Source organism: Gymnogyps californianus, chromosome 2 (assembly GCF_018139145.2).
Source record: "Gymnogyps californianus isolate 813 chromosome 2, ASM1813914v2, whole genome shotgun sequence".
Taxonomy (NCBI): Eukaryota; Metazoa; Chordata; class Aves; order Accipitriformes; family Cathartidae; genus Gymnogyps; species Gymnogyps californianus.
Window position 1 is genome coordinate 74,581,209 of NC_059472.1, and position 26,360 is coordinate 74,607,568.

Sequence of the window (26,360 nt, forward strand, 5' to 3'; positions counted from 1 at the left end):
AAAGTATGTCTACTCTGAAGTTATATCACACAGACTGTAAGCAATTTACAGAATTTAAGTTAGTTTTGCATATACAGGAGTTGCAAAATTAGAGAAAACACACTGAAATATAGAACGCACACACAAAAAAAAAGATGTATATATATAAACCTCCACGCAATCATCAGGGGTTGGCCTAAGTCAGTAATTGCCACCATTGAACACGAAACAAACAAAAAAAGACAAGAAAAAACCCACAGGGGAAAAAGAATAATAAAAAAAAAAACCCAAACAACTCAAAAGAAAAATATCCTTATTAGTTTTCCAGATGTAACATCCTCTAGACTGTTTAGCTGCTTTGTAGAATTTCTTTTCTCTTCCCTATTCCTCACAGGAAAAAAAAAAAAAAGGCTTTTTGATAAAGTTTGTGGGGTGTTTTATTGGGATCGATGTTAAATCACTATGTTTTGTTTCATTATTTGGCCTCTGTTTGCTTCCAGGCTGGAACGGTTCTTTCAGCGTAGGAAACCAAATGTCATCCATGGTTAATTCTGTAATACTGATGACTTGCAGGCCAACCCCTGAGAAGTCAAGGATGAGGCTTCTCCTTGCCGAAAGAAAAGGAAACTAGGTCTTGCTGTTACAAAACATTTGATTACATCACACCAGTTCTCTTCAAATAAAAGATCAGTGATACGCCAAAGAAAATAAGATATATCAAGAAAACATGTGGTATCCTCTTCTTTTTATAATATTTATTTATTTATTTATTTTATTTATTTAGTATTTTTGTTTGTACTTCCTGAAGAAGGTGCTCCTTGTGTAGAGATTTAGAGTACATTGGGTGCAGAGTGGTGGTTGGAGGTTAGGGTCAACTTTGCTGTCCGCTCCGTGGATTTTACAGGCGATTTGCTCTTTGCTTTAAGAAGAGAAAGTGATATTGGAAAAAGTCAGCACTTTTAGATTAAAGCAAAGCACCCTTCACAAAGCCACAAACAAGAAGCAGGACAGAAAGTCCATGGCTTGTAGCTATCCTCGCACCTGCGGAAGAAGTTATAAGATATTCGCTCATCTTGCAGATTTCCAATGCTCCTTATAAGGCTGTTTTAAACACATACATTTATATATTTAATTAGCTCGCCAGGTTGGCTCTGGTGCCCATGAATGTCTTGGCATGCACTGCAAATAACAACACATACAAAGTATTTCAGTCCCAGGGAGGTTTTTTTGTTTTGCTTTGTTTTTGTTTCTTGTCTGTCTTTTTAAACAACATTATCCAGTGAAACCATATACCAAGAGGAACAAACCCAAACACCTCCCACCTCAGAGTGTTCTTTACAAAATAATTTCCAGCATCACATCATTGACTGCTAACAAAAAAGTCATCTATTGGCTAAAGAGTGTTTTCTTGTAAAACAGAGGAGGTACTGGCAAATGGCTGTGCTATTTACAAGGGGGAAACAGAATGCTGAAACGTTTGGTGTATTTTTTTTTGAGAAATTATATTTTCCCAGATTTTTTTTTTTCTTTTTAAAAAGCTATGGAAACAGTGGTATGTATCATTATTTCTAAAAACATGACTTTATATTTTAAGTATGTTATCAGAATAAAAACATTCAGAACTAGACTAATTAAACTGAAAAGTTCACACACCGAGGACATGAGTATTTAGATGTCTTAAATACCAAGTCTCAGTGTTTGATAACTCTCTATATCATATAACATTACATTCAGAATTTGAAACATATTACTTGAAGTGAAAACCATAAATTTAATTTGGTTACACTATAAATAAAAGTTCCAATTATAACAGGTTAATGCATGATTAATAGATTTTATAGCTGTGTTGTATACTTGAAAAGAATGAATGTTATTGATGGCTACAGGCATCAATTCTATAACAAAGTAACAATGGTGTTATAAGCAGTCCATAATAATGCTGGACTTTTAATAACTGGTTATTTTTAAAAAATCTATTAAACATGTATAAGCTTTTTTTGTAAAGAATTTAATATTAAACTGAATGCTGGATTTCATTGCAGTCCCAAAAAGCACATTTATCTTCTCATCAAGAATATACACAACGAAAGCAAAAAGAACTCAAGGCAAATGCTAATTTTTTAAAGTTTTCAGACATTTATCAGTAAAACATTTTTCTGTATCTGCTAACTATGTTTATAAGTGTAGCAAGAAGTATTTCTGTTCCTGTCTTTAGTAAATTTTTCCCTTCAAAAACAGGGATTAAACTAAATCCCAGATCTCTGAACACTGCTTCCTTTTGTAAATACATGGTGTGAGACATTGCATACACAGTAGTTGCCATAAAAGACTCTTAGTCCTCTGTCACATACACAAGAGCTTCTAAGTAACAGTGATATTTCAATTATCCATGTGTGAACTGAATTTCTAAATGAATATTAACTTTTAAATGGAAACATATCTCAAAGACATTGCTAAGATTTTCAAAGAAGTCCAAGGGAACTCTGAGCCTAGTTCCTACAGAATGTAGACAGGAGTGGGAAGCCTACTTTTCTCTTGCCCATCTGATAATGCTAGCCTACCTGTACTACACTGCAGTAGTTTGCTGGGCTTCTCAAAACACTTGTTCTGTGTGAGGAACAAGCAAACACACAAGCAAATCTGCTGTAACTTCTTCCTGTGGGTTGTTCTCATACAGGTAGTATTTACAAGCTTGTGCCCAAGGGTCGAGTTCAGTTTCTGGTTTTGGTTTTATTGCAGCATGGCTTTGTTCTCTCTTTTATATAAGGTGTAAAATTTGTCATTTGACAGCTTTTTAGAAAGGCTTTTCTTTCCCTAACTAGGTTAGCAGAACTTAGTTAGAACCTTTTGTTAGCGTTAGATCATTTCATGATGTATTGAATTATTTTCACTCGTTTTATTCCATTTAAATGTTTTTTTGATTGAACTAAAGAAATACACTGCTCAAGACAGTTCTAAAGAGGTCTTTGGAGATACATTTCCTCTGCACAAAATATGTGCAACGCAAATAAAGATAAATACTCAGAAGAGTCTCATGAATATTTTTTAAAAGCTTTTTTAACGATTAATGGCATTATAATTCGAGAATTTGAAAGCTGTAATGTGTGGAAGAGAAACAGTATGACACAAAACAGGTTTGACTTAAGCTATTTCACAGTGGGAAAAGCAGCACTGTAATATTTGCAGGCAAAGTATTCTTTGATTTTTGTTTTGTTTTGCTTTTTTTCAGTATGACAATGCAGATCCCCAAATTAGGGGTCATATACTGCATACACATGATAACCTTTTTATTTATAATGTTCAGTCTCTGTATTAATCATGACCTCTCTCCAGTTCATATCATATGTTCTACATGTATGTTCTTCTGTAAGCAACAAGTTTGTTTTTCTTTATCTTGCAAGGGATTTAGGTTAGAGTACAAGCAGTAAGTACAAGCTAAAGCAATACTGAACACACGAGAAAAAATTAGGAGAAATGCAACTAAAACAATTTCAGCTTCTAGGTGGAGAAAGAGGCAGTTAGGATTGTTGGAAATCACTGTCATAAACAGTGTCTTCTGCATGGTTTCGGGAACTGATTAGTATATCCTAATGTCATATCAGGTCTCTAGTTACTGGCTTAATAGCTTCCAAAATGCTGTCTAACCCAAACTGATACATTTTCAGTAATATATCACCCGCAATAAAATTGACTTGCAATATACAGTGACATATATGACTATTAGGTGCACTCTCAGCTTTTCAGTGATTCTTTATGAAATACAATTGGAGTTTAAATATACTCAGGTTTCATTGTTTTTTCTGGAGATGTGTAAAAGAATTGTATTTGTTCTCTCATGAACACAAGTATTTCTTTAGATTTTGGAAGGGTGAAAGCAGCAAATGTAGAATAATAACATAGCAAAACCAAAAGCAGCCTTTTTAGATTTTTTCCTTTTTCTATTCTGTCATACATGCTCATAGTCTATTATTTTGGTTTCCATCTTGATAAAGGACAAGCGACCAGAAGTAGTCAGAAATTTCCATTTTGACTGCAAATCTAAAAGTCATAGGGTGTTTAAATCAGAGATTTAGTTTTGCTGTTTTTAGACTCAAGTCAGCGGCAAAGTACAGATCAGAATCCAAATCCAAATGTCTCAAAAATACAGAGTATCCGAATTCAGAGTTTTCATGCAAATGTGTTTTTGGTGTACAGTTCTGACCAGGACTTAAATAGTATCACTGGAACTGTGAGCACGGTAATATAAGTAAAAACCTGTTGATCTGGCTGTGAATTTGCTAAATTGACTACTCATTTCCCCGCCATTTCTAACATTATTTTCTAATTAACATAATGAGAGCTAAAAGAAATCTTATTGCAGGTCAAGAACACTGGGCAAAGCTGGACTACAATTATGTTACCCTCAAAGACAGTAAACTGGAAGAAGAACGGTAGGCTGTATGCAAATATTATTTCTACATTATTAGTTAAACTGTACTTGATGTGTGGGTCAGGGATTCTCACATTTTTATCTGTCAGCCACTGGGATCAAGTTATATTCTTCCTGTGAGATGTAAATGCCCATGTGTTGTCTTTTGTTTCCTGCCACTGACATACATCCAAAAGAGCAAATGTTCATGAAATACTTAGCCTTCTCCTGTAAACAAATGCTACATTGCCAAAGGCATGTGATCATGAGATAAGTTTCTGTGCAACATCATGAAAGAGTAGTTCATGCCATTAAACTCTTTGAAACTGTGATTTATCCAAATATGTGGTTTACTCAAATAGTAGGAAAACAGAGAAAAAACAATAGGGATAAATAATTGTGATCTTAGTGTTTAAAACAATAAAATAATCTCTGTCACAAATGCTGAACCGTATTTCATGGCTCATAGTGTATGGACCAAATAGCTAAACATCAATTTTTTTCTGTTAATGACATTAATTTTAGAGCATCTAAGTATAAAATAAAGCCAGCAGAAGTTATAAATTGTTAGTAAACCGTAACTGAACAAAAACCAAGTTATTCATTGCATGCCTGAATGACTATAAACCCTTGCTTTCACTAAGATATTGATCAGACAAAATTTGTGTAAAAATACGTGGGATTTTGGGATGCAAGCAGAGAAAAGCAAATGCTGGTTTCATAATTTTGCCCATTTTTTTTTCACAACTGGACAAAACACTGATTTGTAAACTAAGCAGCTGCCTCAGGCCCTACAGTTTTAGCATCCCCTATTTGTAAGAGTACCTTACATGGTTAACCACCTTGGATCTCAAGCAGTTTGCATCTGCAAGAGTTGAAGTTTAGCAAGTTTGGCATTCCTTGTGCTTGCTAAGGTTTGGGAGGTTTTTGGAATGTAATAGCCTCCTGTACTCTGAGCCTCCATACCCATCAGAGCCTCTGAAAACTGGATTCTTACAGCTATGTTTATAATGAGTAGTGTATCGTCATATAAATAACAGAACGAATCTGTGAATTCAACAGCACTGCTTTAATATTTTACTAAACATATAAGTTTAGTGAAGGTATCCTTGAGTTTCCTTTAATTAGTAAGCCACTGATCACAAGAGAAGACTAATGCCTGAGTAGAGTCCTGGTTTTGTGATGACCAGTACAGGAGAAATACAGTCGGTCACACAAAAGTCCATCCTAGATTCTCTATATGTATTACATGATACCAAAATATCCCTGCATATATATGGGGGATATATATTCAGCTTGTGCTGAATATGAGTTAATTTTGTTGTACTACTGATTTCTGAAATCACAGAGGTGTTGAAACTTGGAAGTCTCATTTTTCAGGAATTTGTGCTGATATTTTCCATCTTTAAGTGCCTAGTTTGCTGTTTTGCCACACTTGGCTTTGCTTTATAGTGTTAGATTTGAAATAGCCTTCTTGTCAGCCCCATTTGAAACCACATGAAATCATACTTTTGCATTATTTCTATGTAAAGGAAGTAAAAGTTCATGAAATACCTGCCTTAATTTTACTGGGTATATTAATGAACCATAGAATTTATTGGAAGATGTTTGCAGTTTTACATCCATAAAGATAGGTGAAACCAAGTATGGTTGATTTTATTTGAAGTTTTATTTGAATATGTCTCACACAGGTTTTAAATAAGTAGATTCTTCCTCTCTGCCTTACCCATTGCTATCGTTTTTATTCCTCTGAAATGCAGAAATCACAGTTACCTATAGCTCTCCTATACTGCTGGAATATATACACACACTCGGGAAGAAAATTTCCCTTCCACAAACATAAGGTCCCCCTTTCCCTCCTCAGGGGAATTACTTCTCATGTGTGTTTTAAGGTTCAATCAACTGTGTTTGATTTTGGGGAACTGAAAGACAAAAGGCGAGCAGTATCACATTCAAGCCTCCTAATGCAGATACTTTTGCTTAGGCTTCCAGTCCATCTTTCTCCTTTAGCTGTACAGTAGTCAGCCTCAAATAGTGTGAATTGCTCATCACTGTCTTGAGCAAATATACCACATAGGGCAAACGAATTCATCTTACACACCAGAAGAAAAGTTCTGAATTTCTGAATTTTTTTGCATTTTGGAAGAAAACTACTGCTTCCAAATTGATGGAAATTTAGAATAGGCTATGTATTGAATTTCCCTGAAGTCTGCTTAGGCTTTGTGTCCAGCGTGTAGCTCTGTTCATCTGCTGTGTGTTCCTTTTCTGCCAGTGATGCCCAGAAGAACAGGTGAGGAAGAGGGATGGGATCCTATATGGATGGTTATTCCCTAGCTTTCACTAGGTAAGGTGCCCAGGCTAACAGAGGTGTTCAGTCCTGTCATGGGGCAAAAGAAAGCGACAACTTTCCAACCCTGAGTAGAGGAAAGAATTCTGCCAGAGGTTTGAGCCACAATAACTCCTGGAGCTCTTTCTGGGCTAAGGCAGGTCGCAGCCTTTAACTTGCTGCCAGCTACACCTAAAGCCACATTCTAATGGAAACTTGAGATGGAAATACTTGGGAGACGAAAAACCTGAGGAGACTTCAAATATAGGTAGCATGTAGTAAAATGATATTTGGCTTCAGGCAGTGGTCCAGAACAAGCCATAGTAAATCTATAAAAAGACAATAGATAGCAGTATGAAGGGAGAAAGAAAGAAGAGGGAGACTTTGACTTCTGCAATTTCACAATGCCAAGATGGACAGAAGTAGAATTACGGGTACACTGGTGTGAACAAACATGGCATTTTACATTCAGGCCACTTTCTACATCATCCTTTACATCAACCCATACCTAGGGAAACCTTTAAATCTTGTTCTTCCTCTGCAACATATCTGAGTCATGGTTTTCTTTTCAATTCTTCAAACAGTGCTCTTGTTCATCTCTCATTCTTTAACCCTTTGACTAGAACCAGGTTTCCTAGTTGGGCCACCATGCATGATGAAGAAGCTAAAATGATGGCTAATGTCATTCTCAAAGATGAAAATGAGATCATCAAAATGATCTGACCCTGTCATCCTTTTCCCTTCAACAGGCAGGAGGGAGGGGTGAGATTCCTAAACATATAACTGAAATGGGAAGTGCATCAACATTTCTAGATTTTCATACTGTTCTGATGAAAATAGCCAAAAATCACTGTTGAGTTTGAACACAGTATTTCAGGAAGATGAACTGGACTGTGTAGTTGGCCTTGTCCACCTCTAGTGTAATTTTTGCTCTCTCTCATGTCCTTTATCCTGTAATTCACAACTTCCATTCTGATCAGTGCATTTCCTTCTGTTTTCATATGTATCTTTGTTTAAATTCTGTTAATAAGTACTTCAGAACTAGGAAATCCTGTTACAATTTTGCATTGGCTTCATGAGTGTCATTCATTTCTGTAGCAGTGATCCTAAGTTTTGTTCAAATGCTTATGTGTCTTGGAAACTTATTTAGGCTGTTTTGGTCTGAAAGTGAGTCTAGCTGGACAGACTATCTCATCCACAATTCAGCTTCTGAAATTTTAATTTCCCTAGCATTTTCATGTGATACTCTCATAAACAAGTTTAGAGCAGTAAAGTAGCAGTAAGTTAGATACCTGTTTGGTGAAATGAAGTGTAGATGAACTGTCTCTGCAGGTGATATGTGGGGTAGAGCATGTCAGAGTCCAAATGATTTTTGAACCTAAGGCACACAGCTTTCAGCTTTAGACATACCCAGAAGCATACTACTCCTTCTAGCAGCTTAAAACTTTTTTTGTGCTCAGCTACCTCAAATTTCATGTGTTCAGCCAAGGCTCTAGTGAGTTCTTGATGTCTCTGAATTGTTTAGTGGCTGTGCAACTACGACTACTTCCATCACTATATATTTATTATATTGTGGAAGCTTTTTTTGTCTTGATACTAAAACTTCCCTGAGTGACTTTCTTTTCTTAGGAGAATGACATTCTGCCTACCTGGGGCTCTCAGTCACAAATGTTCAGGCATCAGCCATTTGTAGCATATAACCTAATTCTCTTCCTCCCTTTAGTTGGTGTTTGAGCCTGCAAATTTTTAACTTTTTTTTGTTTGTGGGTTTGTTGTTTTTTTTGTTTTTCCTTTATGTTGAATATGTCTTCACATGTATAAGTAATGCATTGACTTCAGCTGTTTCTGTTTCAGTGAGAGAGTACTTTTTGGGAAAAGGGTTGCTAAGAGAGGTGTTTGCAAACAGTCTGTGAAACACCAGTGTTAGCTATTTAAATAAAACTAGTGTGAGAAGCAGTCCAATATCCAGTGCCCACTGCAACAGTTAAAAGCTGAGGGGGAGGGGGGCAAGCTCAAGCAAATGCAGGCCTTAAATTGGTTAATTGGTATTGTTTGAGAACCACTGGCAGCATGCTTTATGACTGCTCTTATCAGCACTGGGCACCTTTCTCTCTTATCCTATCCCTGACAACCATGGATATAAAATGTCTTAGACTTTTTTTAATGTGTGACAGAAAAATATATAAACCTATTTATCTGTATGAAATGGCTGATTCCAAAGCAAATGCAGTTTTTTGTGACTGTCCTGTGGTAACCCATCTTCATTCATTCATTTGCATATAGTTATGCCCCATCCTGAATGAAGGCAGGAACTTAGGCTGTTAAAAATTCTTGAATTCACTCTTTTGCTAGTAACCAGCTTCTGCTGTTGTAACTAAACATGGCTCGAGCACAAATTACTCAGCATTTTTGTAACATATATAAATGTGTGTATATTTGATATATGCTACACTGTAATTAAACTGTTAACAGAACCATTTCTGAAAGATACCATAAAGTTGCAACAAGAGTTTTAATTGAAGAAAAATAGAATTGAACTTGTCTTTTTCCTCCTGTGCTTTTTACATCCTGTTCATCCTTTCATCTATCAGAAAAAAATCTTAAGTGGGATGATACTTAATATTACTCTATCATCTTCAACAGCATCGTCATACCAAGAAAAACATATACAAAGAGGGTTATTATAACATAGACAGAAGGAAAATTATCATTCTTTGTAAATATTTCAGCATGAGATATTCAATCTCTTTTCTCGCTATTCACACCTGACACTGCTTAGGCTTATGTTTGACATACAGTCAACCTGATCTCCTTCTATTTATATCATTTATATAAGAGCTATTTTCATGGAACTCAGCTAAGCTCCCATTTATCTGTACCCATCTGGCTGGATGAGTCTGTTTTCTTCTGTCTGATTCCTAGATGGTAAGTGTTTTGAGGCAGGGACCCTTCTTCTGATCCTTTGTTTGCCTGGTGGATAATGCAGTTGTTATAGAGATTAGAACAATGCCTCTGACTAAAAGAACATACCTCTGTCTAAGGGCTATGACTCACGAGCTCTTGATGGTTTTAGCTGGAGTAGTTTAAGATGATAGTGCCTCCATCTCTCTACCTCCCCCTCTTATGGAAATTAAACCCCCAATAGTAGGAGTGATACAAGCAAATCCCATGCCATCTCTTCATCTATCTCAATTTAACAACACGATGTTTTAGTTTATCAGCTGTCATAGAGGCTGAATTTAATGCTCAACACTGTGAACTGGGAGACCTGAGGAGCAGGCACCTATTTCCTTCTGCCACCCAGGTTTGGGGCAATAACTTCTGATTGGGAAAGACAGAGACTCTGGGTGGCAACATTTTAAACTGTAAGAGCTAAATCAGAGTTCACAAGTCAAAGCCTTCACCCTTGCTATTACTGTGATACAAATAAAAAAATACAAAGTTATCACCCCTACAACCACAGTGCACTAGTTCGAAAATGGTGGATTGTGAGAATGATGCTTGAAATATTTGTGCTGAATCCTGTATTAATTCTATCATCTCCTTCACATTCTATATTGTTGAATTTTTCTACTTTTATTTCAGAATTTTTTACCTTTCTCGTTACAAGTCTGAGATGTGGGATCAATCATAATCATGAAATGTCATTCATTGTTATTGAAAGACTCTTCAGGTATAAGATGGTACAGGCTCAATGTTGTGTAGCCATATTCTCAAACAGTATTATTCTACTAAAGGGCTTTGCACCATCTGAATGTCTAGCTCTCTGTGAGACATACTGCTAGTTCTTGGCTTCATAATTGATTTATTATTGCTCCTTCACAAAACATCGTGCCCTTTTAACTCTTTTTTCAGTTGTACAGAATGAACTGGAGATGGATACACCACCTTCTGTAGTCATCTAGAAGTCACTTTTATAGTCACTATAGCCCTATGGCTGTGATTTGGTGGCCAAAAGCCTCAGTCAGTGTCACAGGCAACAGCAGCAGCTGAGGGAATAACAGCAGTAGAAATAGGACTGGCAGCAGAAGTAGCATCCAGATTTGGTATCTGTATTTTTGTTGCTGTTGATGAACACACAGATTGTATGTATGAAGCTCTGGGAATGCTGGCTGTGGCAGTTAACTTTCACATTTTTATTCTTCTCAGCACACTAGGCAGCTTTGTTCCAAGACAGTAGCATTTGTCAGTAGGTGGGGGAACAAACTTCAGTGAGGTGGATCAGACTGAAACACCCACCCACAGACAGGATAGCAAGTTGCACTAGTAAAAAGTATGACAGCAACTTCCTTACGATAAGGTAAAATGAAGGGTTTGGGGCAAAGTCTTCTCTTCACAAGGCCAGTGAAAGTTCATCAGCTTCTCTTCAAATGACATCCGGCTTTATCATCAGCAAAGCAGAATTAATTGATTATTACTGTAGCTGTAAAGAAGTTTGTGTGTCTGGAATATCTTTGAAGCTCATGAGTTGTTTAATCAAATGGAAAATCCCTGCCCAGAGAATAAGAAAATACTAAGAGTGTTGAGCTTTCTAGCTAGTCTTGCCTAAGATTTCAAAGATAAACACTAGAAAAAAGTCGATCAAAGTCAAAGAAAAAACACACAAAAAACCTGAAGCAACAAAACCCACCACCAAGAATGCCCCCTCCTCCTGAATCTGAATGAGCTGAAAATAGCAGTTTTCAGGTATTTTCCTTCCCTTCATTCTGCTCCCAGACAGCTTCACTGTCCTAAAATTCTTTACGTGGTACAAGCTGGGTAAAGCTTAGATTCTTCTTATAATTCACTCTCACTTTATGAGTAGAAGAGAATTCATCTTCATCCTCATGCTTGAGCCAAATTTTTTGCTATTGTAAATGAATGCCATTCTTTTGGCTTCAGCAGTTGTATCCATTCCAACCAGCAGATAATTCTACCCATTTCTTTTTAATTTTAAGTTATGCAAAGGATTTTCATAATGAAGTAGGGCACCATAGATGGAAAACTTCCTGCTTCTCGTCGGAAACAGGCAGAAATGTCCTCTGCTTTGCTGTACATGTGTTAAGTAACAAATAGGTTGTGTTCTGAAGCAAGGAAATCCCATCAGTTATTTCAAGAGCAGGCCCTGTCACATATGCTGCAATCTCTGACGACCCAGTGCAAGATGCCTGATTGTGTAGCAATGAAAAGAAATTTGAGTGAGCTGAGAAACAACTCATAAACAGCTTTTTTCCCCCTAGTTTTTCTTTTCTTCCTTTCTTTTCTTCTCTTTCTTTGCTAACTGTGTGGCCCATCTGCAATCTTTCCAGTGGTTAATTAACAAAGAAAGTTATATCAGGCATGTAGAAAAGAATGACTGTAATTCTGCTACTCAGGGAATTCAGAGTCCCCTACCAGATCCTTATATATCAGTTTTGTTCTAAAGGTGACGTGAGTCTGAAAGGTTCATTTTTAAATAGCTAAAAGAAAGGAAGAGACGTGATTAAGTGCTTATGTAGCAATGGCAGATGGACAGTGAAATACACTGGTAAGGTTACTAAAAGAATAGGAAAGATCTCAGTATATATGTGTGTAGATAAACAACAACGTAGATGGAGAAAGGACAAAATCAGTTTCTTAAACTTTGTGCATTTAGTTCCTGCTGTGTCTCTCCTCACTGTTTCTGGATTGGCTTCATAGGAGGCATATACATAGGGCAGCATCCAAAGACAGTTTTCCATGTTTTCATGCATATAACCTTGTCCTGGTTTCGGCTAGGATAGAGTTAATTTTCTTCCTAGTAGCTGGTATAGTGCAGTGTTTTCGATTTAGTGTGAGAATAATGCTGATAACACACTGATGTTTTTAGTTGCTGCTAAGTAGTGTTTATACTAAGTCAAGGATTTTTCAGTTTCTCGTGCCCAGCCAGCAAGAAGGCTGGAGGGGCACAAGAAGCTGGGAGGGGACACCGCCAGAACAGCTGACCCAAACTGGCCAAAGAGCTATTCCATACCATATGACATCATGCCCAGTATATAAACTGGGAGGAGTTGGCTGGGAAGGGCGGATCGCTGCTCAGGAACTAACTGGGCATCGGTCGGCGAGTGGTGAGCAATTGCATCATGCATCACTTGTTTTGTATATTCTAATTCTTTTAGTATTATTGCTGTCATACTATTATTATTATCATTATCATTATTTTTCCTTCCTTTCTGTCCTATTAAACTGTCTTTATCTCAACCCATGATGTTTCTTTTCCGATTCTCTCCCCCATCCCACTGGTTGGGGGGAGTGAGTGAGCGGCTGCATGGTGCTTAGTTGCTGGCTGGGGTTAAACCACAACAAACCTGTACGGTATCTGAAAAGGCAACTGCTCAAGAGTAGTCCAGACTACGTTTGAATAATAAAAATGGAAATCTGCCATGGAGTCCCCTTTCCTGTAGTAGGCTGTTTCTCATCTGCCATTACCTGCTTTCTCAAATTCCCACTTACCCCTGTTCGTGATTAGCTAAGGTTATTTAACATTTCTTTCCAAACACCATCACTTTTACAGGAATATAAGTTACAGTGGAGATATCATATGTTTAATGACAGATCCATGATTATCTCAACAAATCTGAGAAGACCATGATTTTCTTCTATGATTCAGTATTAGTGCTCAACCATGGGCATAACTAAGGATGAAAATAATATCTCTGATTTCAGAGAGGACATGTTTGAAACTAAGCATACCCAGTACTCAGTCTGGCATGGACATGTGGGATTGAACAACTGCTAAAGCTTGTAGAACAACAAAAAAGAACACATATTGGTTGGTGAGTGCTTTCTCTTCTTAGTTCCTGAACCTGTGTTTTTGTAAGAGGAATACAAATGAATAGAAAGGTGACAGTGGTGTAGTACCAGTGATTGGCAATGGCAGTGAGAGATGGTTACAAGAAGTAGATACCATTTTGCTTGTGACAGGAGTTAGAACTTCAGATCCACTGAAAACAGTTTGTTTATTGCTGGGTTCAGTTGGACTAAGCACTAGGAACAGGAGCTTAAATACTTGTATGCATTTGGTTCTATCAGTAAGTATGCACACATAAGAAATTAAGATGTGGAGTTTTTGAAAGAAATATAAGGCAGTAGTGAGTTCATTCTGCATTGGAAATCCAGGCCTAGAAAAAGGGGTTTAGCTGCTGTTAAGACGTTGCTTTGTCAATGAAGTTATTTGGAGCAGATTAGCACTTCCCAGAAGATGCTTACAGTTTCAAGGTTAACAACTAACTGGCTAATAGGGCTACATTAATTAACATGGTTAAAATTTATTCCATTATTTCAGAGAAGCTAAAAATGTGGAGTGGCTTCATTTCAGGAAGAGAGAACCAAAGTGTAAGTTTCAAGTAAAAAGAGAGATTGTAGTGTATACAGGTGTAAAATGGGATAGTCCTTGCATCATCTTTTTGCAAGAATTTCTGAGAACAGCTGAATAAGGTTCAGAACAAGAAGAACAAAACTCTCATTTGGCTTTTGGTTTAATGTAGTCCTAAGGAAACAGAGACTTGACTTTTTGCTGTGCAACAATCACAGTAACGGTTGGTGCCTCCCAGCCTTATGGGTACTCACAGTTTCTAAAACAGCAGCCGCAAAAGCCAAAGTCTTTCTCTTAGTGAAGAAAGTAGTAATGTTGGCTGTCGCCTTGGTGGAGGCTAGAGGAGACTTTTTGTCCCTTCACTTTAAGAGGAGATGTAACATAAAAGAAAAAACAAAACAACACAGAAGTTGGTTTATATCCCAGAAGATTCCAAACTGGACATAAAATTTGTGCTTACAATAGGTTGATAATAAAAGATTCCTGGATACTGTAGATAAAAATGGAGGCTGGAAGGAATGTCTTTGGTTTATCAGTATCAACAGACTGAAGAAATATGTTTTCATCCTCTTCTTTTGCTTTCACACCTGATGATCAGCTTCTCAGTGTGATTTATGATGCCAAGAATCCAGGTCATTCTGTCTTAGATAAGGACTATCTTCTTCTTTGTGCTCCTTTTCAAGTCACTGACTGCAACTCTGCCATCATCACAGGAACAGTTTTGGCATGTAGTTAGGTTAATAGCTGAATTTGTTACTTTAGGAAAGAACAAAAAGTTGCTAGAGATGTGCAGAGTCTGTATGTAAGCAGTCAGAAAATGGACCTAACGTTACTTCTTCATTTGTAGCTATTCCTTCTTGAGTTCTCTGAGCCTGATCTTCTTGAGTCTGAAAAGCAACTAATGGCTTTGAGTGCTTTAACATAACATTGGCAGAACAGGAAGAGTTTGGGGGATATACACATTCTCAGCACATCAAATTCTGCAGCTCTTAGTGTTGCTATAAATGTTGAGTGACGAATGCAGGTAGTAGAGTTTGTCTAGATTTATATCCATGAAACAGTGAGAACTGGTGCAGCTTCTAGATTATTTAGCTTCCTTTTACCTGAATTCATTGCAGGTCTTGGACCTCAGTTAATTGCAACATTGCTTAGAGTTACAGGGCTCTGTGATAACTGTACTTTTACCTTTGGAGTAAGATATGTTGTTAGAAATTATGCAGAAAAAAAATGTCTGTCACTCCACCTACATAGGACATTTTCTGGATATATGCAGATTAGTCTGTCAAATTACTCAGATTCCTGTTAAGCTGTGATGGCTTACTTCATTTGCTGCAGCCCATGAATATGAAATGAAAGGGTCAAGCTGTGTTAGCTTTGACTTTTGCTTTCCTGACTTTTTTGACTTTGAGGTAGACGTTTAGTGCTTCTTAGTATATTATCTGAAGACTGTCTGTGGGAGATGTTCTCTTTAGCTCTTTCTTCCTATATTGAATCTCCATTACGCTAACAATAACAAATATCTTTTTTACACTCACATAGCATTTTTCAGAGCAGCACAAAATGCTGAATGGACCTCATATCACTTTAATTTGTCAGCCCTGGCTATATAGCTCCCTCATAGTTATCACAGATATTCTTACTTTTGAGTAAAAGAGGAGAATGGCAGAAATATCTGTTCAGTTGCAAAATGCTGATATTTTAAAAAGGCAGTGACTGTAAACTGCTTTTCTAGAGCTACCTATTGAATATCTATTGTTAAGAAATAAATGAAATTCTGCAGTGTGCTTCGGATAGGACGAGTTAAGTAGAGTGCTATCTACCTTTCAAAAATAAATTTTTAAAGTCAATCTTTCTTATATTAGTAGCCAAGTTCTTCAGAAATATCTGAATACAGATTTCCCAATAATTTCACAGTGTCTTATTTCCCTCTGCTGTAAACGTATTTTGCAATAGTCTGTGAGCATGGCAATAAAATTTATTGTTTGCCAATAACTATGCACCAGCTCTCTAATACTGGAGAATATTTGATACAATTTCCTATGGTTAATAGTACTTGTCTCTTCAAACAGTATTGCTGAAGTTAATGTATTACTCAACATGAACAAACATATCACAATCACCCCCTATGTCTTTCAAATACAAACATTTGGTTAATGATGGTTAATAATGATAAATTTGTATTCAACCATGTTTCTGTGTTCTAGGCTGGATGGTTATATTGCTTACATGTAATGTAATGACACAGCAGTCTTGTGCATGCATATATAGTTAGCATGATGTTGAAGAAGGGAAGTTTCTCATTTGACAGTATAAGGAGATTGTGTTGATTCGATATCATAAAAAGAAAGACTATTACTGTCTATGACACCTCCTTTCTGCTTTTCTGAGGTCTCACAACTGATGTCTCTCTTTTCTCAGCTGAAGTTGCTCCTCAAAGTTACATAGAGCTAAAAACCCCCACTGCCTTGTGCTCCTGTGGGTATTTCTATTGGTGTAGAGTGAGTGTAAAATGGAGTGAATAGCCAAATCACACCATAGCTGGAAAATCAGGCCCAGATTTTCTCAAGTGAAGGAAAGTGAATCTTGGTTCTCAAGAGTTAAACTGATATTCATCAAAAATATCACCAGTAATTACTGTGTAGCAAGTGACCATTAAATTGAAATTAAGCCTAATATGGATTTTTGGTACATTCTTTTTTTCTTCAGTAGATGAGTTTCACCTCTGATGAATACAGCATTAATCTGTGCTTCATCATAAAACAATGAATTAATAAACTAAATTACATCTTAATCTGTTTAATTTTTAAATTATTTATGATTGGGATTGTCTGTATGTGATCTGCAGTAATCTTTGCTTAAGGAAAAAAATAGAGATTAAGTTTTTCTTTTTTTTTTTTTTTTTTTTTTTTACAAGGAACTTTCCATGTAATAACCTACCAGCTTTCAAATAACAAATGTCCAGTAATCAGGCAAGACATTGCTTGGACTAAAGACATAAACAGTATGATAGATTCAATTACATATCCAAAGTGATTTAGTGGATTAGCTGTTGTGTGCACACTTTGGCTGCAATGCAGTGTAGTCTGTAGCCACATATTTCATAAACTTGTGAGTATTTTAATTAATTTAACATAGAACTGAACAGAAACCAGAGTTTTCACTTTATGGACAAGTCTGCTATTTTTAAATGTATGAGTCCAATGAAAGAGGTATATACATTTCTCTGAAAGGAAAGCCATGGTAGAATGGTGATTTTAAATCAATTGAAATATTTCTTTTCTTCTAACAGCTTAAACATTTTTTGGAAGAGCTAAAAAATGAAAGTGGCTCCATTTCAGGGCAAGAGAACTGAATGTAACTTTTAAATAAATTTTAAAAAATGTATACAGAGGTAAAATGGTGGTAGTATGTGCATCATCTTTTCTAATAGCAATAAGAATTTTCATATGAATAATCATATTGTTCCAATCTGTAATGAAACATATTTTCCTTATCAAAATGTTTTTCTAATAGTGTGCCTGTAAGATAAAAGTGATTTCATAATAGGCGTGCTATGAAATTTGTTGTATTCTGAGTTTTGTTTTTGATGACATGGCATTTGCTAGCAGAAAAATGATGCATCAGAACAAACTAGGTTAGCTTCCGTTATATATTTTAAGCTAGGTTGTGATCTCCTGCCTTATATTGGGCCTTCAGTGTAAACAGAAGTAACCCAGAAACCCTTAAACTTGAACAGTTTGTTTTCCAGAGGATTTTTGATCATTTACAAAGTCTCAATTTTTTATCCTGTCCATCTCTTTACTGCCATCATACAGTGGTCAACAGCTTCACCTCCTGTATATTCATGTACCTTTGCATAACTGTGAATTTTACTATATCAATGTAGAAAATGCAGGCTTATATTGCTTATAGGTTATTTATACAGTGCTGTACAAAATCTCCCAAACAAAACGTGTAGTACGTTAATTTCTACGTGACAGACAATTGAGGCATTGCCATTTTAATGCTTGATTCAAAACCAATGGTCAAGCAGCTGAAGATGACAAACCCACATTCACTGGCAAACCCATGGTCTTTCTAAAGTCTACGCAATGGAGAAACAATCTGCTGTATGTAAGGTCTGCTTAGATTTAGAAGTCAAGTTCCTCATGAAAATAGGATTGATACTAAAAGTAGATTATTTTCACCAAATGTTAGAGATGTAAAAGGTAGGTGACTGGTGTAAATTAACTTAGGAAGAAACACTTCTGGATGGGTGTTTTATTTAATTTATCATGCACAGCCACCTTAAAATTAGATGAGTCATTCACTGACATGCCCCCCTCTCTCCACACACACAACAGGGAAAGCTAAGCTTTGATTAGAGAGCTAACCTTAGGTGGATAAAACCAGTAGAGATAAAATCCACATATATGAATTTAAGGCTTTTTGCTTCTTCTGCCCAGAAACTTATTCTTCAGCTTTTAGGAAGTAAGGAGATAGCAGGAGGAACAGAGCCAGAAAGAAGGAGGAATAAATGAGCACCACACTCTTCCTAGTCACAATTCCTGGTTACCTTGTTGAGTTAGCCTCCTTTTACATGCTGGTAAGCAATCAAATGAAAGCTCAAAATGCTTTACCATACCTGATTGTGGACTTTGCTTGGGGATTTTGGCTGCTGCTTCAGGGCTGGAGGTGGCACGCACACGCTGATTGGCAGAGTTATGGATGCTACTTGGAACAGCTGCTGAGATGTTTTTGCGAGGCTTCATGTCTTGCAACCACATTGGAGATGCCTCAAAGGCTTGCATTCGTCGAGAGTGGCTGTTAGCGTTGACTTTCAGAAATGCCTGGGCCTTGTATTCCTGAAGGTCTCCATAGTTGGCATCGGTCACCCTGCACTCATACAAGCCTTCATCCTTTTTCCTCACTTTTGAAATCTGCAGCTTGTGGGAGATGTCATTCCCTTGTACTTTCACTGTCTGCAAATTTGCCAGGAAAACAAACAAACAAACATGTTGTCAGGTATTATTCTTTCCCTCGGAAGACTCTACCGATGTAGAGCCTGTTCAGAGAAGTCAAGTGCCAAATTAACCAGTGGTGTGATAGTGCTTACTGCAGGGAAGTTGCATCAAGGATGAGTATGATTATTTGTCTCTATGAGGATGTCTGACATCTTCTTTCCAAAACTGTTTAGATGGTTTGCTCTGAAATGCTAATTGGCCTTAGACAAACAACCCAAACTACTGTGCTCATTCCAATTAATTGCTTAAGATCATGAACATTCTTAATGAGCTTTCTTACATAAACCTAATATCTGTACACTTCATTGGTTAAACCTTTCCAGTTAGTTGGCTTTATTGAATAATTCAGTTTTTGAACTAGTGCATTAACAATTTCGTTGGAGATGTTTGCCAATATTTAAACTTCTTTAATAACAATTTATTAGATTGGCTTGTAGTCTTCACTACATTGAAACTGCATATTTGACATTCAATTTGTCTCCTTCAGGCACATCCAAGCCTTTGGTATTTTTTGTTTATTAACCATAACAAGACACCTTGTGTCAAGTAGTTCCTTTTGTCTCATTTATGTAAGTGTGTACTTATTAGAAGTCACATATCATTTCTGCAGCACATATTCAAGTAGCACATATTCAAGATCGTTTTAAAAGTTGTCAGCTAAAATAAGACTCCTGATTTATTTTTAATTGCTTTTAATATCTGAGGGTAACATAACATATTTTTGTCTCACATAATTAAAACACACATGAGTAAATCATGCATCCAGAAATGTGTGATAGGTATTAAGATGCATTAGGAAAGGTAACACGAATTCCTTCCTGTATGTTCATCACTTTAGAGAATTTATATTTAATTAATTGGCTATTACTCTCTATCTGGATTAATATCTATTGCCCCACAGGAAGCCAGTTAAAAGGGATTCAGCAGGACAGAAAACTTCAGCTTTGAAGAACTCCTGAACCTGGTTTACTTCCACCATTTCATAAAAATGGATGCAAATGTTGCTTTGTGTCATATCAATAACAGGCAAAAAGGAAACATCAGGGTGATGAATACATGGTAGATCACAAAAATAGAGAACTGTTAGATTGAAACTAGGCACATCTTATTGGTTATTATACAACAGATTGCTTCTGATAGCTTGGCATGCTGTAGTCACCAGTGTTGGCAAAGCACCTATTCTGCCTGCTTGATAAATTGAAGAGCAATACTTGTGAATACATTATTGCTTTAAGGTACTGGATGGACTTTACAGCCTGTTGTGTTGTATCCAGCTCTGAATTTATCCTTGGCAAACTGAGTTGAAAGTATGGATTGCATACTTTCAGGCATAACATATGCAATATTAATTATACAGAAAGTGCTGGATAGTTATTTAAACCATATTCAAAAATAATATATCTCTACTGAACAGCTCATATTCAGCAAAAGGATTAGAGAAGTTTCATACGAATGGAAAGAGGATCTCTAGGTCATATTCTGCCTTCATTTGCTCCCATGCAATATCTGCAAAGTTAACAGTGTTGCACAGCATTAATGAAAAACAGAATTTCATTTTGGGTTTTGCATTTGAAATCTAGAAATTGTTGCAGTCAGCATGTATGCATGTTTTCAATTTATGCCTGATTGTCATTTAAAACCAATAGAAGTGGTGTATTTCAGCAGTATAAAAACACGTTTAGTATATATTACCATTTCTTTAAAGAATTTACTAAATGCACTTAAAAATTTGCTCTCCTCTTCACGAAGATACTTTCCAGTAGTACTAATGGAGAGTCTTTTTGTGCCTTCAAGAAAGAAAAAAAGGAAGGCTACATTCGTAAAAAGTTTATTTAGACTGTCAACCTAATGTTGACTTTTTTTTTATTGCAAATATAAAATGTTTTATGCAAGCTTCTAAAAACACTGTATAAATACCCCATTGTGAATTATTATCATACATAATGAGAGAAAGAGATTTTTAACTTGAAAGATGGGACAAGCTTTACAGCCTATATTGTCTCACAGATCTTATGGATTATTACGGGGATTTTGAACGAGCCAGTATTGATAAGGAATAAATTGGCTGCTAGCACTACATCTAGTGGAATAGTATCCAAAGACCACATGTGGGCCTCATTTGTAAAGTAGTCTACAAATGTAACTGAAGATATGGTCCATGACACAAACCGTTTATAGTGTATGGTGAGAAGTATCATAGGAAATGTAAGTATGGCTAGAATATGTATTGTTTTGAATGTAACATATCTGAATTCTCATTTATAAATGCCCTTCAGCTATACCTAGCTGCGCTTGGACCTGATGTAATTACTTGGTTAGTTATTTGTAGGCATCGAAGAGCAGCAGAGTAAAGGATTTAACAGAAATGATTCACCTCTATCTGTTGCTGGTTTAAGCGTTGCTGGTACTTAGAGCCTTGGCTGCAGCTAAAAGGCACTTCCAAAGGGATTGTGTCTGAGAAAGGGAAAACCCCTTTGGGCTCATAAGGAACACTCATGCTGCAGTGTTTGCGAAGTATCTGTGTCTTTCCACTGCAGTGAGCACCACACCATGACCCCACCACCATACATTTCCTGGGACACTGAGGGAGGAGGGTCTGACCTCTTCAGAGGTCAGGGGCTGTGGCTGTGCCTGACTCAGGATACGGGTCTGCTGAGGAAGGCATCCTTTCCCTGGACAAGGGCTGGAGCAACATTGCTTGTAATTTTGTTGAGACAACATTCTGGTTTAATGTCCAAAAGGCAGATCGGTAACTCTCGTGTCAGAACCCCACTTTCCTAAGAAAGAGTCTCAGTGGCCAAGAGTGGAGATTACTCCCAACAAGGAGGTCTTGTCCAAAGACTTTCTGAGCTTTTTTTCTGCCAGCGGATATGAACCTGGGCAAGCACCCATTTAAATAGTTGCACACCCCACTGAAGGGAAGTGCAGCTTCACGGCCAAATTTCAGCCTTAAAACCAGCTTCGGAGCGCTAAGGCGGACTCAGCAGTTGCCCAGGGTAAATGAAAACAAGAGGTACAAGGATAGGTGCAGGCTGTCTGTTCCACGGGGTGGAAACAGAGTCTGCCGAACGTCCACTGCCTGGGCCTCGCATACCCAGGGCTCCTCAGGGGCGTAGGCTGCGCGGGGCAGGGCTGTCCTGGCAGCCTCTGCCAGGGCCCGGCGAGGAAGGAGCTGCGGGCTGCCGGCCGCCTGCCCGCTTCCACTTGAGGTGCGGACGGGGAGGGGATGCGGGGAGGGGGGGAAGGGGGTGTGCGGGGGGGAACAGCCTCGCTGCACCCCGCCGTGCCGGCTCCGAGGCGGCCGCCGGCAGCGCCCGGGGTGGGGCTCTGGCTGAGGAAGGACCCGCCCGGCCGGCGGGGGCTGCCCGCGCCGTGCGGCGCCACTTACGCTGATCTTCGTGCCGTCGCTGTCCAGGTCCCGCTCGGGCAAGAGCTCCACCTGCAGGGAAAGGAGCGCCGCCGTGGGTGGCCGGCCCCCGCCCCGCCGCCGTGGGTGGCCGGCCCCGCCCCGCCGCCGCGGGCGCCCCGCTCCGCGTCCCGCGCTCCCCCGCCGCGGAGCCCGTGGCGCGGCGCGCCGCGTGTGCCACCTGCGGGCCGCGCCGGGGAGAGCCGCCGCGGGCCGCGGGGCACCCCCCCCCGAGCGCGGCAGAGGGGCATTGCCCTACGGACCCGCCGCCCGCCACCCGCCCGCCTCGCGTGGGCGTCTTTTCGGGGCGGTGGAACGCCGAGACCGGTGCGGAGGTGGCAGCGGAGGAAGGGAGGAGCGTCCCTGGATGGCGGTGTGAGGGGACATGGCCCCCTCTGTCCCGCTCGGAAGGCTGAAATTGCGCAGTTGTATAATTATTTTTTTTTTTTTTTCTTCTTTGGGGCATGGGATCCCCCCTGCTCCCCCCCCCCCCACGTGTGTGCCCTCCTGTGGCAGCTGCATGCAGAGTTAGGGCTGCCAACTCGACTGCGCCAGCTGTACATTCGAGGGCACGTGTAGGATCTTGCCATTTGGGAAATAAAAAATTCCCACAAGGAGCAGTCTCTGAACAGCTGCTTTCCAAAGGGAAAATGAGAGAGAGGAAAAAAGAAAAAAAATTAGACTTTGGAAATCCATGTGGTTTTGTGAACGTCCCTAGCTGCATCCTGAGAGTGACAGGCACTAAAGGCACCATCCCTTGAGGTGGGCATTTTTCTCTGCAGGTTCCTGTGCTATTATTTCATGGTCAAAATTAAGTCCCTGGGGAGATCCAGAACCTCCTTCTGCTCCCTCCCTCTACCCCCCCTTCTCTCCTTCCCTCCCTTCCTCTCCACCCCTTCTCCTGTGGTTGTTTGGGAACCCCACGGCAGAGGATGAGTACCTGAGTGCCTGTCACCTCAGCTCCAGCCTCTTGGTCCTCAGCCGCCCGCAGAAACCACCACTGGATTTCGAGGTACACCGAAGCAGAGCCACTTTGGAAAGCACAAGACATCTCCACATTTTGCCCTTCAGTGGTCGTGACATTTCGCGGAAACTCAGTGAATTTTGCTGCAAAACAAATGCATAACATGTTGGGATCTCCTGTTACCTACTCATTGTTTATTCTCTGCTTCATGTGTTGCCTTTTTTCTTCTGTCTCTCCCTTTTTTCCCTTTTAAATTAATTTCTCTGTTTTCTTTTCTCATTCCCCCTCTTTTCTGATTTTCCAGTTTGCCCACACATTATCTCCCCCAGTTTCTCTCACATCCAGGTATGTCTTTCCTCCGTTATGCACAAATCCACCTTCTTTACACTCTAAGCTCTGCTCATGGGAAATGCTGTAGACCCCCCTGCTTACTCCCATGGGCTAGTAAAGTTTCATGTAATTAGGTCCAAATACCCTTGGGCAGAATGCAGTATTTCACCACTCACTGAGGGATTCTGTGCAAGACCAGCTTGGAAGAGGAAAAAAATCAGACTGATTTATTGTATTTTGTGGGGCTGAGCTGGAGATGTGTAAATTGTTAAACCTTCCACAGCCGGCTGGAGCGGCTGTTGGAACGGGCACTCTTCTGAGGTGTGGGTTATGACCACTCATCAAAATGCCCATTTCAAAGGCTTTACCTGAGTTAGTTACTCTTTCTGAGAACCTCTGCTTGCATAATCAGACCAAGAAGCAATACATCTTCCGTTTCTCAGTCCTGGCAGACACTTTCTAGAACTAACCTTCACCTTTGTAGTCCTTTAACTAACAGGATCTGCCCATTTCAGTGTACCACTGCTAGGTTTAAAAACTAATGCTGATGGACATAGTCCAGGGCACCAGTATTTCTTTAAGTCTCAGGTTGTACTTCCTTCTCATCCTTTCCTATAATGCACTTCAAAATTGTGCAATGTAATGGAACATGATAGTCAAGTGAGGGGGACAAACAAGGTAATAAATAAAACCTGTGTTTCAAGAAGAGGAAAATTTGGGAAGACCCTGCAATGTTGCTTTCTGTTTTGCATTGTTACAGATTGACTAGAGCATATTACGATGCGAAGGAAATATCGCTCGTTGTCTCCTCCCCTCTTTCTCTCTCTTTCTCCAGTCTTCCTAGCTAACCTGGAATTGGTGGGATAATTTAGCAACACACTCAACCAGTGTTACTTCTTTTTCCCTTTACATTTGTGCTTGGCAACAGATACTTAGCAAAGCTACTAGCTTTATATTTCACAGTGTCCCATTTTCTGAGCCCCCCCGCCCCCACCGGTCAGCAACTGGTAGTCACGGAGTTAAACTGACAAAAGGACTTTGCATTTTGTGTATTCGGAGCTTGTAAGTTTGTTTTGGTTTCTTTGTTTGTTTGTTCTTTCCCTCCCCTCCTGGTCAGCGCCTGTGAGTGGCGCGGGGACGCGGAGGGGAATACTGCCAGCACCGCCAAGCGCAGCCCGGCACAGGCTGGCAAAGCCGGCGGGGAGCTGCCGGCAGGGAACGGCGGGCAGTGGGCAGGGAGCAAGGGGCGGCGGGCAGGGGGCGGTGGGCGGGGGCAGCAGGCGGGGGCAGCGGGCAGCAGGGAGCAGGGGGCGGCGGGCAGGGGCGGCGGGCAGCGGGCAGCGGGCGGCGGGCAGCGGGCAGCAGGCGCAGGGGGCGGCCCCGCGCGATCTGTCCATGGTGCTGACAGCGTCGCCGCAGCCTCGAGGTCCCAAACAACCGGGTCCTGCAGCGCCGGGGCTGCTTGAAATGCAAGGCGCGCCTTTCGGCGAGGAGGGAGGAAGGCGACAGGGGTGGGGGGGGGGGAGGTCTTCAAAGAAGTCGATTTTGTCTTTTTCTACCTTTTTTTCTTTTTTTTTTTTTCTTTTTTCTTTTTTTGGGGGGGGGCAGAAATACACATAGTCACAGAATCGAAATGAAGGTCTGACTCAGGATTGCAGGGTAATAGGAGAGGAAAGGGGACGCAGCACGAAAGGAGACTGCAATATTTTAAGGGAGGCAGTAGATTTAGCCACCCGGTACTTGGTCTGAATGCAATAATTATGCATGCACGGGTAGGTGTTTATTGTAGGCATACATGCATATATACAAACATACACAACCCAAACACATGTATGTCCATTCACCGACACCCCTTTACTCTTCTGCAAGGTGCCTGTTATTTCCCTCTTTGCAAACAAGTGAAGGAAGCCTGTTTTATTCCCACTTTGGGGAAACTTCTTACTTCTCTTCGTATTTACAGACAATTTTTAAGCTAAATATAAACGTGATGCTTGGTGTCCTCATCTCCTATCCATCTTTTTATTCTTTTCTTCCTCATGCCCCCTTCTTCCCCCAATCCTCTTCTCAGTCTGTTTTAGCATAGAAAACCACACACACATATTTGACAATAAGGGATCTTACCTTGGGTAGAAAGTCCTTGTTGAATATACGTAACTGAAAAGAAAATGAATCCAACATAAGCTAGAAAGATCCCCATCATTCCAAGACGAAGAAGAAGTCACATCAGGGTAACAAAAGCCAAAGGTGCCGTCAAAAAAGGAAGAATTGATGTATAAGTGTATGTATGTATCTCTAAATATATGAACAGAAAGAGATTTTTAAATGTTACAAAAAGGCTCTGTATTGTAGCCCTAGCTGCGACACTGGCAGCATTCTGCTACTCAGTGGAGTCTTTTTATTTGGGAAGAGCGAGTATTGCAATACAGTGTGGTTCAGATGAGCTGTCTCAGGCGCTGTGTTGCTTGAAGTCCAGATTCAGACTAAAAAAAAAAAAAAACGTTGAAAAGTGGGTATCAGCTGCCTTCTGTGCCTTTTTTCAGCTACCTGGCAGCTTCGTCCAACGTCAGCTCTTGCTGCTCAGGATGGCGTGATGACTGCCCTCCCTACACACTGATCCAGCTTGGGAAGAGGG

At 39.5% G+C, this 26,360-nt stretch overlaps 1 protein-coding gene across 2 annotated transcripts; it reads right to left on the reverse strand.

Moving 5' to 3' along the window:
• Nucleotides 1-809: 809 nt before the first annotated feature.
• On the reverse strand, nt 810-25,928 carry VSTM2A (V-set and transmembrane domain containing 2A). 2 transcript variants are annotated; one of them, XM_050892661.1, is made up of 5 exons: nt 25,850-25,928; nt 23,375-23,541; nt 22,417-22,467; nt 18,650-18,986; nt 810-898 (listed from the first exon to the last, which is right to left on the reverse strand). In XM_050892661.1, exons 1-5 carry the CDS (start codon nt 25,926-25,928, stop codon nt 810-812), a joined length of 723 nt encoding a protein of 240 aa, XP_050748618.1. The 2 variants fall into 2 exon arrangements, with proteins under 2 accessions (XP_050748618.1, XP_050748619.1); XM_050892662.1 differs by lacking the exon at nt 810-898 and adding an exon at nt 944-1,020.
• Nucleotides 25,929-26,360: the final 432 nt, after the last annotated feature.

Coding starts and splice junctions, on each gene's coding strand:
- VSTM2A (XM_050892661.1), bottom strand. CDS start 25,928: ATGATGGGGATCTTTCTAGCTTATGTTGGATTCATTTTCTTTTCAGTT. Junction 23,542..25,849: donor ACAAGGACTTTCTACCCAAG/GTAAGATCCCTT, acceptor TTTGTTTTGCAG/CAAAATTCACTGAGTTTCCG. Junction 18,987..22,416: donor GCGACGGCACGAAGATCAGC/GTAAGTGGCGCC, acceptor GCAAATTTGCAG/ACAGTGAAAGTACAAGGGAA.